Here is a 15,450-nt window from a genome sequence, read left to right on the forward strand (position 1 = left end):
GTTCTTTCATTAGCCTGAGAAGAAGTTTGCTTGGAGTCTGGTAACTTGGACTCATCAAAGGAAACTAAATGCTCAATTATTATCTTCCTATTTATCTTGAGTTTCAACTAAAGAGTCATTTTTTGTTCAATTCTTTCTAGGTTAAGGATCATTTTTCTTGACAAAGAGAAACAAAATCAGAATTGTACAAATCTGCTTCCTTTCAAGTCAGCTGTTCCTGTGATTCCAGTCACCCTAAGTAGCAGTCTTAGCCTTTCTTTCATTCTTCTTTTTCCCAATAAAACTTAAAAACAAAAAAATTCAAAAACCTCACATAAGCAAGCTGAACATAATTTGAAGTTCAAAAAATACATTAAGTGCATATGAGTACATTCTGTCTATCTCTCCTAATAAAATAAATATTAACTTCTTTTGCTTGCAATATGACGACTTACGTTAAAGGTATACTAGCTTGCAATCAAACATTTACCCTTCGCCACTGGTGAAAGGCAACAAGATCTCTTTACAACATCTCGTCTTTTTCAATAAATTTTGCATGAAAACATGTTATCCAAGCACAAAGTTGCCTGCTGTCACATTGGAAGTGTGATAAATGTTTAATGAAAACAACACCACACAGCTTGGTGTCAGACAACAGCTATCACACAGACCTGCTTTGATCTAAACAGACACTTAAAAGGAGTTCTGAGCTTGCTTTGCACCACAGAACTCTATAACCTATATGCAAATAAGAGTAAATTAGCATAAATGACTTCCTGCTGCATAAAGAAGAGGTAAAGAAAAATATGACAAGCTCCATGAGTATGTAACTGCTGTCAGATCTTGAGGTCCAACATCCCCAAATTACTTTCAACATCTTCTTCCAAGTTCTAGTTAAGAACAACCTTATCAATAGGAATACACTGTATAAAAAACAAGCAAGAGAACAGCTGGAACACTGCCAAGTTATCCAACATTGAAATGCGGTGGCTACAGAACTGCACCAGGGCCAGATGAAAACTCCTGACCAACAAATTTTGAAAGAAATCTTGATGAACCCTTACCTTAAGGAAGGCATTGGAAATGCTTTCTGTCAAATGCAAATGCTTATAAAACCATGAGTCAATGTAAGATTTGTTAAAGTTCAAAGAAATCATTGTCATAAAAATTATAATTTCCCGTGATACATTTTTTTAAAAATAGATGCTTATGGGGGGGAGGAGTCAAGATGGTGGAGTAGAAAGATATACATATGCTAGCTCCTAACCCAGAGCCCATAAAATACCTTTAAAGAAGAACTCCCAACAAATTCTGGAGCAGCAGAAGCCACAGAACAATGGAGCAGAAGAGACTTCTGTTCCAGAGACACCTGAAAAACTGACACGAAAGGTCCCTTGCACACTGGACCTGGAGCAGAGCCCAGTTCTGTCTTGGCCACGTGGCACCAAGAGGAGCGGATCCGAGCAGGCTTCAGGGACAGAATCTCCACTGGCTGTGCAGGTCCCTCCACCCACAGGCGCCAAAGGTCAGTGAGAGGGTCTTTTCAGCTTGCTGAGAGGGGAGCAGGGTGTCCCCATGACTCAGGCCCCCTCGGGAAGCAGCAGTGGAGGCAGCAGCAGACAGGGGCTCCCAAAGCAGGCAGGAGCTCAGATCCATTGTTGAAGGTCTCCTCTTAAACCCCCTGAGGAAACTGAGCCCTGGTGTGGCCGCCCTGCCCCCACCTGAGCATCTGAACTTAATCTCACACTGAATAGCAGCCCACCCCTGCTCAGAGCCCTGAGGCTGGGAAGCAGCATTTGAATCTCAGACCCCAAGCACTAGCTGGGCAGATCTGGAGATGAGGTGGGTGTGGAAAGGAAACTCAGAAGTCAAATAACTGGCTGGGAAAATGCCCAGAAAAGGGAAAAAAAATAAGACTGTAGAAGGTTATTTTCTTGGGGAACAGATTATCTCCTCCCATCCTTTCAGATGAAGAAGAACAATGCCTACCATCAGGGAAAGATATAGAAGTCAAGGCTTCTGTATCCCAAACATCCAAAATAAATATTCAATGGGCTCAGGCCATGGAAGGGCTCAAAAAGGATTTTGAAAATCAAGTTAGAGAGGTGGAGGAAAAGCTGGGAAGAGAAATGAGAGACATGCAAGAAAAGCATGAAAAGCAGGTCAACACCCTGAAAAAGGAGACCCAAAAAAATGCTGAAGAAAATAACATTTTGAAAAATAGGCTAACTCAACTGGCAAAAGAGGTTCAAAAAGCCAATGAGGAGAAGAATGCTTTCAAAAGCAGAATTAGCTAAATGGAAAAGGAGGTTCAAAAGCTCACTGAAGAAAATGGTTCTTTCAAAATTAGAATGGAACAGATGGAGGCTAATGACTTTACGAGAAACCAGGAAATCACAAAACAAAACCAAAAGAATGAAAAAATGGAAGAGAATGTGAAATATCTCATTGGAAAAACAACTGACCTGGAAAATAGATCCAGGAGAGACAATTTAAAAATTATGGGACTACCTGAAAGCCATGATCAAAAGAAGAGCCTAGACATCATCTTTCATGAAATTATCAAGGAAAACTGCCCTGAGATTCTAGAACCAGAGGGCAAAATAAATATTCAAGGAATCCACCGATCACCGCCTGAAAGAGATCAATAAAGAGAAACTCCTAGGAACATTGTGGCCAAATTCCAGAGTTCCCAGGTCAAGGAGAAAATATTGCAAGCAGCTAGAAACAATTCAAGTATTGTGGAAATACAATCAGGATAACACAAGATCTAGCAGCTTCTACATTAAGGGATCAAAGGATGTGGAATAGGATATTCCAGAAATCAAAGGAACTAGGACTAAAACCAAGAATCACCTACCCAGCAAAACTGAGTATAATACTTCAGGGGAAAAAATGCTCTTTCAATGAAATAGAGGACTGTCAAGCATTCTTGATGAAAAGACCAGAACTGAAAAGAAAATTTGACTTTCAAACACAAGAATGAAGAGAAGCATGAAAAGGTAAACAGCAAAGAGAAGTCATAAGGGACTTACTAAAGTTGAACTGTTTACATTCCTACATGGAAAGACAATATTTGTAACTCTTGAAACTTTTCAGTATCTGGGTACTGGGTGGGATTACACACACATGCACCTGCACACACACACACAGAGACAGAGAGCACAGAGTGAATTGAATAGCATGGGATCATATGTTAAAAAAATGAAATTAAGTGGTGAGAGAGAAATATGTTGGGAGGAGAAAGGGAGAAATGGAATGGGGCAAATTATCTCTCATAAAACAGGCAAGCAAAAGACTTTTTAGTGGAGGGAAAAAGTGGGGAGGTGAGAGAAAAACATGAAGTTTACTCTCATCACATTCCACTAAAGCAAGGAATAAAATGCACACTCATTTTGGTATGAAAACCTATCTTACAATACAGGAAAGTGGGGGAGAAGGGGATAAGCAGGGTGGGGAGGGATGATGGAAGGGAGGGCACTGGGAGGAGGGAGCAATTTGAAGTCAACACTCTTGGGGAGGGACAGGATCAAAAGAGAATAAGAAGCAATGCAGGATAGGATGGAGGGAAATACAGTTAGTCTTACACAACATGACTATTATGGAAGTCATTTGCAAAACTACACAGATATGGCCTATATTGAATTGCTTGCCTTTCCAAAGGAAATGGGTAGGGAGGGAGGGATGAAGAGAAGTTGGAACTCAAAGTTTTAGGAACAACTGTCGAGTACTGTTCTTGCTACTAGGAAATAAGAAATACAGGTAATGGGGTATAGAAAGTTATCTGGCTCTACAGGACAAAAGAGAAGAGGGTGACAAGGGAAGGGAGGGATGATAGAAGAGAGGGCAGATTGGTGATGGGGCAATTAGAATGCTCGGTGTTTTGGGGTGGGGGGAGGGAGCAAATAGGGACAAAATTTGGAACCCAAAATTTTGTGAAAATGAATGTTAAAAGTTAAATAAATAAATTAAAAAAAAAAAAACAATGTCCTAAAAAAATAAAAAAAATAAAATAGATGCTTATTTTTAAAAGGAAAACATCACCAAAATGTCACAAAGGGCCTGGTCTCATGCTAGACTCTTCTCTAAAGAAAGGTGGAAAGATTATAGAAAGTAAAAGAAACCAATTGTAGTCAGTACTTTGTCTAGAAGAGTCTATTCGATCCAAGAGAAAGTTCTGAACATGTGGATTCCTCTTTTCAAAAATAAACTTTTATTACTCATTAAAAGTATAAGATTACAAGAAGGGAGGAGGAGAGAAGGAAGAAACTAAGACCACAAGGCTGGGAAAGAATATTCTAGGCATCTTGTTGGATATGCTTCTGGGTCTAGCAGCCATTGTTTGGTAGGACATAAAAATACAAACCTAAAGTCACATCAAAAAATGGGTAAAGAAAGTTTTCCTATTTTGTGAATTATGATTTAAATCATGACTGAATGTAATCTGCCCTAACTCTGTTCTTAAAGATGGCACTACCAAATCACTACTGATTTATAGAAATTCAAATTAAAACAACCTCATACCTATCAAATTGGCTAAAAAGACAAAAAAGGAAAATGTTGGATGTTGGAGAGGATCTGGGAAAACTGAGACACATGCATTACTGGTAGAGTTTGGAAGTAATCCAACTATTCTGGAGAGCAATTTGGGACTATACCCAATGGGTTATAAAACTATGTACACCCTTTGATCTAGCAATACCACAGCTAGGTCTTTATCTCAAAGACATCCAAAAAAAGGGAAAAGAACCTCTTTGTACAAAAATATTTATAGCAGCTTTTTTGTTATTGTGGTTGTGGCTAAGAATTGAAAATCAATGGGATGCCCATCAATTGGGGAATGGCTAAACAAGTTGTGGTATATGATTGTGATGGAATATTATTGTGCTATAAGAAGTGACAAGAAAGATGACTGCAGAAAAACCTGGAAGATTCACATGAACTGATGCATAATGAAGTGAACAGAACCAGGAGAACGTTGTACACAGTAACAGCAATATTATTCAGTGAAGAACTGTGAATGACTTAGTTATTCTCAGGAATACAATGGTCCAAGACAAGCCTAAAGGACTAATGATGAAGTATAAGGACTGAAGCATGATATTTTTCACTTTCCTTCTTTCATTTTTTTCTTACATTTGAGAATTGTACAGATGACTAATATGCAAATGTTTTACATAACTGCATATGTATAGCCTATATCTGATCACTAACTGTCTCAAGGGAGGGAGGTGGGAAGGGAGGGATAGAATTTGGAACTCAAAACTTTAAATAAAAATGTTAGAAAAAATGAGGAACCAAACTGCTAGAAGCAAAAAGAAAAAGGTACCACTACAACTTTAGATTAAAAAAATAAAGTGTCACGAATACTACTGACGTACGCATTACTGACTAATCCTTCATTAAAGTCTGCAAAATGTGATTTATAACTGTCAACAGCATCTTATGTTCTGTGCTCAAAATCTTGCTCTGTTAGTCACAGAGTCATCTTTTCACAGATTGCCCAGATAACACACCTTATTCAACAACATCAACATGAGACTCTCTGTGACAACTTTTATAAACCACTTCAACATGGTTATGAATAAAGTCATAGTTTTTGATAAAAATAAATATTCAGGGATATCACAGTAACATATATGTGTATGTATATATTTGCCCACATGTATATATTATATGTGTGTACTGAGAAACCGTATATATGTTTTTAGAAAATATATGTGCATTGAGAAATTTTTTACTGCCCAAATAAATTCACTGACAAGAAGATTAGGTAAAGTAGGTTTGTTTTAGAGGACATATTTTTATGCAAAAAGACAAGGAAACTGTTATTTGTGTAAAAATTAACCCAACAGGAAAAACCTGTGAGAAAGTTTTACAAAATGGTGCCTTCCTGAAAAGCTACATGCCAAAATCTTGACCTGAAAGCATCAGAAGCAAAGTTGACCAGCCAATCTGTCTAATATGGAGAGGGAAAATCATTCTTCTTTTCTTTAGGTTTTCTTGGTGGAAGGGGGTCCCAGAAGAAGAAAACTGCCCATTCTCTCTGATATCTTCCCAGTTAACTGGCACTTTCCAAAATAAACTAGCAGCAAATCAGTCAATTAAATCGGTATGGTATCAGGCATTGTGGGATAAAAATCTGATTTGTAATCACAAATTTCTAATTTGTTGATTCTCTAATTTTTACAAATATATATCCATTAATCTTCTCTTTTTCTTTTGTTAACATATGACTGTAAAGATAAGATTTTTCCCCTGAAGCCTACAGAAATTTTCATAAGTTGTATCATCATTATAGTAATTTTCTTTCAGTTGTTTCTATGATTTGTTCTTCAGAACACTCATTTTTTAAGATTTCATTGTTAACTCTTCATTTGGAACTGAAGGTTTTGTCTGTGGTCTATAAAGAAAGCAGACCTAGCCATATACCCTGGACAGCAAGGCCTCTTGTCTCTTACAAGGTGGCCTAGCTGGAGTCACTGGCTCACCTACAGCTAGACTGTGGCTGGTCATGAACTCTTCTTCAGTGCTCTGGCCACTGACAATGAAACTGAATCCCCTGCCGAAGGACGTTAACACCACTCCTGAAGGGTACTGTTGATTTGGGCCAAAATGGGAGGAGTCAGGCCTCAGAAAGGGACTATTAGGTGGCATTTCTTCACCATGGAACTTTGTTCCTAAAGAGATTGACCAAAGTCCAACAAACAGACCAGTTTGTGGTTAAACTTCTCTGGACATAAAGTCATTTCATTAATACTACAAAGATCTTGGCCTGAATAGCCACCTTCTCTTTAAAGAAGAATAGACTGAGGCTTTTAAAGTTAAAATAATTTGGCCATGGCTACACAGCAGAGGGATGGATTTAAAATTGGGTCTTCCTGACTGGAAGTGTAGCATTTAATCAGCTAAGCACATTTCCTAATTTTTACACATTCCCTGCTGTCACTCTATCTTATTCTTAATTCAACTCTGCTTGTGCAAGGATAAAACAGACTCCAATTGAATTTGGAATTTCTAAGAAACTGAGATAAGCAATTTTCATTGAGAAAAATTAACAGCAACTAATTTACCCAAAACCAAAATCTTTCCTTCCATTCAGAAGTTTAATATTTAGTGCTTAAGAACAAATACAAGGTTGGGTTTTTTTTTAATGACTTTCCCCAAAATTAGAGAATCAAAAGACAGAAATATGTACAGATATGAAAAGAGTCATAAGGGCCTCATGAGGAAGAGGGGAATTTAGACAAAAAAGTCCTCACATCCTGTGACCCATTTAACCTTTACGTTAGAGTCAAGATGTAAGAAGACCTTAAGGGAGTGTTTTCAATGCACTGAACAAAGTCTTCAATTTAACAATGAAGGTTTAGATAATAAAAATACTTTATATTGAAAGAGAGAAGTATATTCACATGGGGTAAAGACATAGAAGACAAAAGGAGATATTGCCCATAACAGTGGGTATAATTGATGTAAAAATTCATTATTCAACTATTCAGTACAAAATGAGAACAATGAGCTAGAAACTCATCTTTTACAGCAGAAGCTTACTTTTGAAAAGTCCTCTCATTTTAAATGATAAGAAATAGGTTTAACCTCTAGTTTCTCAGAATTTGGAACTGTTGCTACAGTAAACTTGTGCATATTATAAGAAATAAGGTAAGTAATAGTGACCAAAAATACTTTTAAGGTAATATTTCTAAGATATGATTTTCCTAAATAAAAGTCTGGTACAAAGTTCCCCCTCTATTTCCTTTATCCTCTTCTTGTAACTATTTTCCAACAAGGATAGCAATTGGAATTTGTGATTTAGCTTGTGTAGGGAACTCCCAGGGAAGGAAATCCCCTCTAGCAATACAGATTGTCACTTTCTCTGACTTAGAGAGTTTCCGAGGGCACAGAGGTTAAGGGACTTGCCTAGTGTCACTCTGTGTCACAGGGAGGAAGCCAGGAAGCTTCCACTATTTCTATGAACTAGGCCAAGTTGCCTCTTCTTCCACAAGAAAAATTCAAATAATTTAAAATTTGCTTTATATTTCCAAATTTGATGCATGGACAAAGCAAGTAGATATGATACTGTTCCAAGGATTTGCAAGAATTTTTCAGTTACTTATGTTCCAAATATCCACAATTTAAATATTCTGGAAAGTCTACATCCATAGATTTTCATTACAAACTGTGACAAAGTTCTGAACATCTGATCAGGTACCTTACTAAGAATCCTTTAGATAGCTTTGCATGGGCAAAACAACCAGAAGTGGTCAAATAAGAACCACAAAGGGTCTTGTAGGCTTATTTGTTTTCACCTTTCCTGGAACTATCAAACTCTCTAAAAACTAAGGCAGAAAAGAGAAGTTCCATGAAAATCTGAGAAAGGGACTCATTTGAACATCACTGAAGGTGACTCTTGCTTCAGATCCACTTTCACTCACCCGCGCTTGGTACTGTATAACTCCTTCTCCTTCCCCCTCTCTCTCTCCTTCTCTCTCTTCTCTTTTTCTCGGCCTTTACGACGGTCTCTTTCACGAGATCGGCTACGAGTTCTTCTGTGACTGGATCTTTCACTACTTCGACTATGGGAACGAGGACGAGGCCTTGACCTTGATCTATGGAAAATATATAATGTAAAACAAATCAGTGTGTTTTAACCAAAAGAAAAAATAGTTCCTTAGTTTTAATTACAGTTTATCAGAAATTAAGAAACTCCATTAAACATGCACCTGTGTTAACAAAGAAGGATAATTTATGAATGCACTGCATTTCAAGTGACGTAAGATTTAAAGCAGAATGCCTGACTGACATACATCCTTGAAAGCTCACTGGATGCTCAGGAAGCATCCTTTCCTTCCTAATGTCACCATTTGGGACTCCCCTCCTCTCCTTTGTTTTAGCTAGTTATTACCTGGAACTAACACCATTGCTCCTAATTAATCTACACTTATCTCAGGTAGGGTCAAAGGTAAAGGTTTCCATGATGGGCCTAGCAATGGCAGACTCATAAGGAAGAGCCAGGAGGAATGGATGGGGAAACACTAAGAATCCTCCTACCTCCCCTCTACTAGTGGCTCACCCAGTCCTAACATAGTCATCTCTGCAGGGTTCCTGATCTCTGGATCACTGCCCTCCCAACACTAAGACCATATTCTATTCCTTTCCCCAAAACCATGACCTCAGGTTCTGAGATAGCTTAACCAGACCAGTCCAAATGGAGTTTTCCCCTAAACACTGATGAATATATTACTCCAGTCTACTTTGAATAAAGACCTACCATTAACATTTAGAGATGTCTGAAGAGAATGTAAAGAGAGAATAAAAGAAAATGATGAAGACTGGGAATGTATAAAAGGGAGAATTTAATAGTTCTCCATTTTACCTTTGAATACTAAAAGTAACTTTTAAAAAAATCACAAAACTTAAAGGGCTATGAATAAGTCTGTCTGGTCTGAAGCAATACGAGGTATTGACGATGGAAAGGGAAGCAGGAGGATCAGTCCATGGGACCTTTCATTAAAAAAAGACAAAAAAGCAAAGGGGTGTCCAAGAACCTGTCTGTCATAGCCAGGAGTCCCTGAGAGACACTGTCCCACAACAGCTCCTTAGCCCTGGGAGCTCCTTTCTTCTCTCCTTAACTACTAGATGGCTCCATTCCCCAGAGCTTGGACTCTGCTGCTTTTACCCTCCCCTACTTGGATAGATACCCTGGATTTTGAGCCTTGGTTTGTACCTTCTACCAACAGCATTCACGCCCTGCAAGTAGATTTATCTACTAGTTTTGGACTACACTTGAGACTTGTGTCTTTCCATACTAAATCTCAAGAATAATGAATCTCTAATCATAAGCCATCCGAAATTTGGTCAGACCTCTGGCCACAACCTGAAGCCCCATTACAATAAATTGAGCACCCATAGCTAGGAAATAAGCAGTAGCAGCTCCAATAATAGTAGACAATCCACAGAATTTGTTCTTCCCAGGAGCCATGAAACTGGGGTTTGGGAAGTGAAAAAGGAAAGAAAGAAGAAGGCCTTATAACATGCAATGCCATTTCAGATAGTCTACCAAATTCTCTTAGGATGTAATAAAGTGATCTGAAAAGATTAGAATGTACTGAAATAAGGTTTATTTAATTTTACAAAACCCCAACTTTAAAAAATGGTTAGAAGATTTTGAGAAATTATTTTATATAGCTAGAAATAGTACCATGAATTTAATTACTATATGACTAACAAAAACTACTACTCCATCATTTTATTTAATAGTTGTTAGTTTTATCTCATGGCTTTCGCTTTATAAACTTCTCATTACAAACTTTTCACCCATAGGTGAACTTACAGAGGGGTTTCATTAGAAACTAAATTAACCAGAACGCTTGAGGGACAGACTGGTTCAGCATTTTAGTCTTGTGAATAATTGAGAGTTAACTTCTCCATATACTCTCTTGCATTAACAAACAAAACAGAGCACACTATGAGCTTGAATAATTCAGGATCTTTCAGTATTTCATGATCATCCTTCAGAATAACAAAATAATTGAATATTGGCAACTGAGTATAAAAAGACTGAGCTGTACTGATCCTAGGGCACACCCTAGCAGCTGCTCTTTTAAATCAGCCCCTGATTTAAACTTTAGAAACATAGTCATTTTATCTTGCAGTGTTCATGATGAACAAGTAGACCACTACGAAGATAATTACAGCGTATACACTGACATTAATCATAGAGGATGGAGAAATAGAAAAGTTTTATGAAGAACTTGACAAGATTACACAAATTATGACAGGCATGCCTTGATCTTTGGTGACTTCAACAACAACAACAAAAGGACAGATAGTTAAAATATGTGGACAAATATGACTGTGGCTACTAAAATAAAGGATGCCAAAAGTCTGTCAATTACTTAGAGATTTAGTGTCTTTATATAATAAATATTTTCTTTCAAGAGTTACTACATTAGTTGAAATACCCTGATTAAAAAGGCTCTGAAAAAATTGAAATGTACAAGGTATGTTTACTCTATTACCATTTAAAAAAAGCTAAACCAACATAAAATAATTGTTATCATAAAGAAATCAAATACTATAACAGTGGGGAGATATAAGAACTGGGAGCCAGTGCTGGAAATTGCTCCAGATTCTTCTCCTTCTTATCTTCCTTCCTCTTCCCCTTTCCTTGTTCTCCCTCTCCTCCTCTTCCTCCTTCTTCTCCTTCTCCTTTTCAATACTGGATCTATAATGAATAGGAATAAGCTTCCTAATAGCACAATATGGTGGACAGAGCTTCCTGAGGATATCTCCCTTGGCTCAGCAACATATTTCATCCCCCATCTTCATGATTTTGTAGAAGCTATCTTCCATGCCTGAAATGCCCTCCCTACTCACTTCTATCTCCTCCAGTCTCTAACTCCCTTTAAAGACTACTTCATATGTCACTTCCTACATGAGATCTCTCCAAACCACTCTCCATTGCTAATGCTCCTTCCCCTACAAATGCACTTGTATTTATTTTGTGCATGCTTGTATGTGTATGTGTTGCCTTATCCAACAAAACCCACTGAGTCCAATTTTGTCTTTAAATCCCTAGTACCAAGCAGTTTTTGGTATATGTAAATAGGGGCTTAGTAAATGTTTTTAGAATGATATATTACTATTGCAAAACCATACTGGGCAGACAACCTTATCTGGGATACAACTAATATATATGTGCCAAGCATTGATAGGAACTTTGCAAATATTATCTCATTTGATCCTCAGAAGAACCCTGGGAGGTAGTTGTTGTTGTTATCCTCATTTTAGAGATGAGGAAAATCAGACAGGGAAAGGTTAAGCGACTTGTCAAAGGTCATACAGCCAGTAAGGATCTGACCAGGCTTCTACCCACTGAGCCACTCACCTACCTACCTCACCTTGCAAAACACTGAAATTAACATCTGGAGATCATGGTGTAAGATGCAGCTAAACTAAACTTCAAAGCATCTGTAAAGGAAAACCGGACAACCAAAAATATTCATAAAATGAAACACTCTAGTCATCTATTTCTCATCATCAATGACAAAAGTAGAAAGTTACATTTGGACTCCACTACCTTGTTCTCCAGGAAATACTATAAAGTGCCAACAACTCTTAAGATTCAATCAGCAGTAGTGGCTGAACCTAACATATACAACAAATCTATGTTGAAATGATGTGCTTCGAAAAGTATACAGTATAGGGCAGGGCAGAGTAGATATACAGAAAAGTATACAGTTCTCAAGATTTCCTCAAAAGAAAAATTTCCAAAGAAGAAAAACAACCATGAGTATCATTTTGAATTGTAAAAAGATAACTATGAAAAATTAACTGAGTTGCCACATTTGTTTCTTCATCTCCAAAATATTTGGTAAATTTGATCCAAACACATATTGAGGCTTTAGTTGATGAAAAAAGGAATATGGAACAGGTAGGCATAAACCTTGGACAGGTGCTACACATGGGAGGTGAGCTAGACCCTGAGGAAGAGAATGGGCCATGCTGCAGTCAGGAAATGGCTTTTAGTGGAAAAGTATTTTTAATGAGTTGAACTGTCTCATGCTACAAAAGCCCAGTTTCTTACCTCTAATACCCTCCTTACAATGCTATAACTCATGAAACAACTTCTCAAAAAATATTAATATTACAAGTAATTCTAAGAGAAGCATAATAGCAGATAAAGAATACAAAAAAGGATGAATGAAATACATTCTAGACAACAAAATACATATTAAATAAAAAAGTACTGAGGACACACATAACTAGAAAAGGAAGCAAGTCAGTCATATAGGAAGGAGAGTTAACAGAAGGGCAATCCAAGTGGCATACTGGTATTATTAAAATAAAAACAAAATATGAAGGTCTTAAGTAATGGAAGATTTATGATAAAATCTGGACAAGAGTCCTATGGGATGAGAGATAGTACAATCTTCCATAGTGGTGAAAGAAAGGAAGAAATCATAGATCATTCTACATATGAACCTATTTTCTTGGCAATGATTTCTCACAGGAGTCAAGTTCATATGGTTAGTTAACTGAGGGTGCCAGTGAGATGGGTTTGGATTAAATTTAGGTCTTATTGTAACTTAAAAAGCAGATATTCTTATTATGTTGTCAGCCCCTACTTAAACTTTCACTTAAAAGGAAAAGATTCCTTGTCTCTAACTAAGGCTTTCTCATTACCTCCCACACCACATGTTACCCAGACAGAGGACAGCCCCCACTATTTTTAAAGTATGGGATGATGAAGGGTCTCTATTCTTTCCCTACAAAGCTCCCACCCTCACAATCTCAGCCCATTTACTTCACTACAATTGTGAGGATAATTTGTAATTTTTCTTTTTTTCAACTTTAAGTGAGATTCTCCCTGGAACATGTGGTAGCTGAAGCCTGACCTGGGTCCAACTCATGGAATGACAGTGGTGAGGGAAGACTTCTGACATTCCCGAAGTAAGAAATCAAATGAGAAGGAAGGAATACAGGATGTTTAAAAATCTCCCACAAGATATTTTTTGTGGAATTATTTTCCCAACATCGAGCTTTTTGGTTATCTTTGTGGCCCGAAAATCCTTTCTCCTCAATGAGTCCCTTGTGACTGCTTTAAAATGTAGCCCTGTAGTTCTACAAATGCAGGATTTTGTGCTCTTTGTTTAAATCTGTGATTTAGTCTATTTACTAATGTATTCTGAGTTAGAAGGAAGCATGAGATAATGAATCTGTCTGCTAGGTTTGTATAACTCTATGGTCTCTGGAAGGCCATAAAAGGGAGATTTCTCCCATAACAAAGCTAATGGTTCTTTTTCTTCTTCATGATGATTTGCACACATACATGTGTCTGTCTGTATGTAGGAGGTATACATGTATACACTTTACATATATACTCACTAAATCACTGAACAATTTCTAAAGGTCCCTAGGTATTAGGACTCTAAGTACTTCTCACTGTACTAACTGCCTCCTGATTCTGCTGCTTGCTCTTTCCTATGACTGTGCTCACATTACAGGTGACTTAAAATAATGGCAGCTCACCCTGACATGGAGAAACAGCTCTTCAGGGGATTGGAGAGCTGGCCTCAGTCAGGAATCCCTAACTGAATTCCTGGTTTCAAATCCCACCTCCTGCACATCTTGGCTCTGTGACTGCCAGGCAATCACTTGGTCTCAGGGAACTCTAAGACTAGAAGTGCAGAGTGGGTCCAAATCTGCATGGAGGGCCTTGCCTCACTGGGCACATTTTCTATGCCAATAAAATCATAATTAAAAAAAAAATTGCTTAAGTTTACAAAGGACTTTCTTCTAACAGTCCTGTGAAGCAGGTGAGAGAGGTATAACCACCATTATCTAAATGAATTAACTGAAGCTGAAAAAGTCCAAGTGACTTACCCAGAGTTCCCCAGTTAGTATCAGAGCCACAGTGGAACCAGTGTCCCCTGCCTCCAAGATAAGCCCTCATTCTGCTATTCCACTGGGAGTGGAATACCCCAACACAGGAGGAGTTCACTTGCTATGGCTCCAGGGACTGTGCCTGTGCCAGGAGCTATGCTGAAACAGAATGGTTCCTATGATGGCAACTGTGCCTACACTAAGTTAAAAAATATTAGAAGACTACTACGCCCTGGAGAAAGGGCTTCAGAAATTTGTAGGAAACGCTCCTCTGAGAATTTTCAATAGCTCTGAGCAAAAAGTACACCCACAGTTATTTCAAGGAGTCTCTAGTCATGATGATGATGATGATGAGAATTTTTATAGCACTTACTATGTGTCAGGCACTGTGCTAAGCACTTCACAAATGAAATCATTTCATTCTCACAACAAGCCTGGGAGCTGGAGGCTACACTTACCTAAGGTCACACAGATAGTAAGTGTCTGGGGTGAGAACCCAGGTCTTTCTCACTCCAGGCCTCGTGCTCTATGCACTCACTATACTTCCTGGATGCCTCTGGACTTAATGTCACACCTATCTTGGCCAACCCCACAAAAAATTGGAGAAAAAATATGGGTGAAAAATGTCAGGTCTCAATATCCCACTTAGAAAAATCACTATTGCTGGGGCAGATGCCTATAATCCTGACTATTGGGGCAGCTGAGGCAGGCAAATCTCTGGAGCTTGGAAGTTTAGCACTGGTACAGTAAGCACCACGGAGTGGGGTACCAATAGACTGCTAAAGGAAAGGTGAACCAGCGAGGGCAGAAATGGAGTCTGTCAAAATCTGTGCCAATAAGGAGTGGAAACCAGCCAACAAGTAGACCCTGCACTTCTGATCATAGGTGAGATGATGAGACTTAAGAAAGGAAAAAAAAAAGTCATCAAATGTTTTCTGCGAATCACTAAGTTGATTATTTCAGAAATGAACATAAATCAAATACCAACTGTAAAAAAATGATGTAGGTTTTATGCTGCCACAAAACTGGATGTTTGTTCAAATTTCTTTATTCAGTTTTAATATATTTTCAGATAAAATTAACAAC

At 38.0% G+C, this 15,450-nt stretch overlaps 1 protein-coding gene across 1 annotated transcript in view; it reads right to left on the minus strand.

Annotated features, from left to right (window-relative positions):
- Nucleotides 1-15,450, minus strand: part of RSRC1 (arginine and serine rich coiled-coil 1) — a 438,530-nt gene that overhangs the window by 321,737 nt on the left and 101,343 nt on the right. Inside the window, exon 4 of the mRNA XM_072621533.1 lies at nucleotides 8,412-8,585. Coding sequence (XP_072477634.1) covers nucleotides 8,412-8,585 — 174 coding nt within the window. The remainder of the gene's footprint in view (nucleotides 1-8,411; nucleotides 8,586-15,450) is intronic.

Source organism: Notamacropus eugenii, chromosome 6 (genome assembly GCF_028372415.1).
Source record: "Notamacropus eugenii isolate mMacEug1 chromosome 6, mMacEug1.pri_v2, whole genome shotgun sequence".
In the NCBI taxonomy this organism is placed as follows: Eukaryota; Metazoa; Chordata; class Mammalia; order Diprotodontia; family Macropodidae; genus Notamacropus; species Notamacropus eugenii.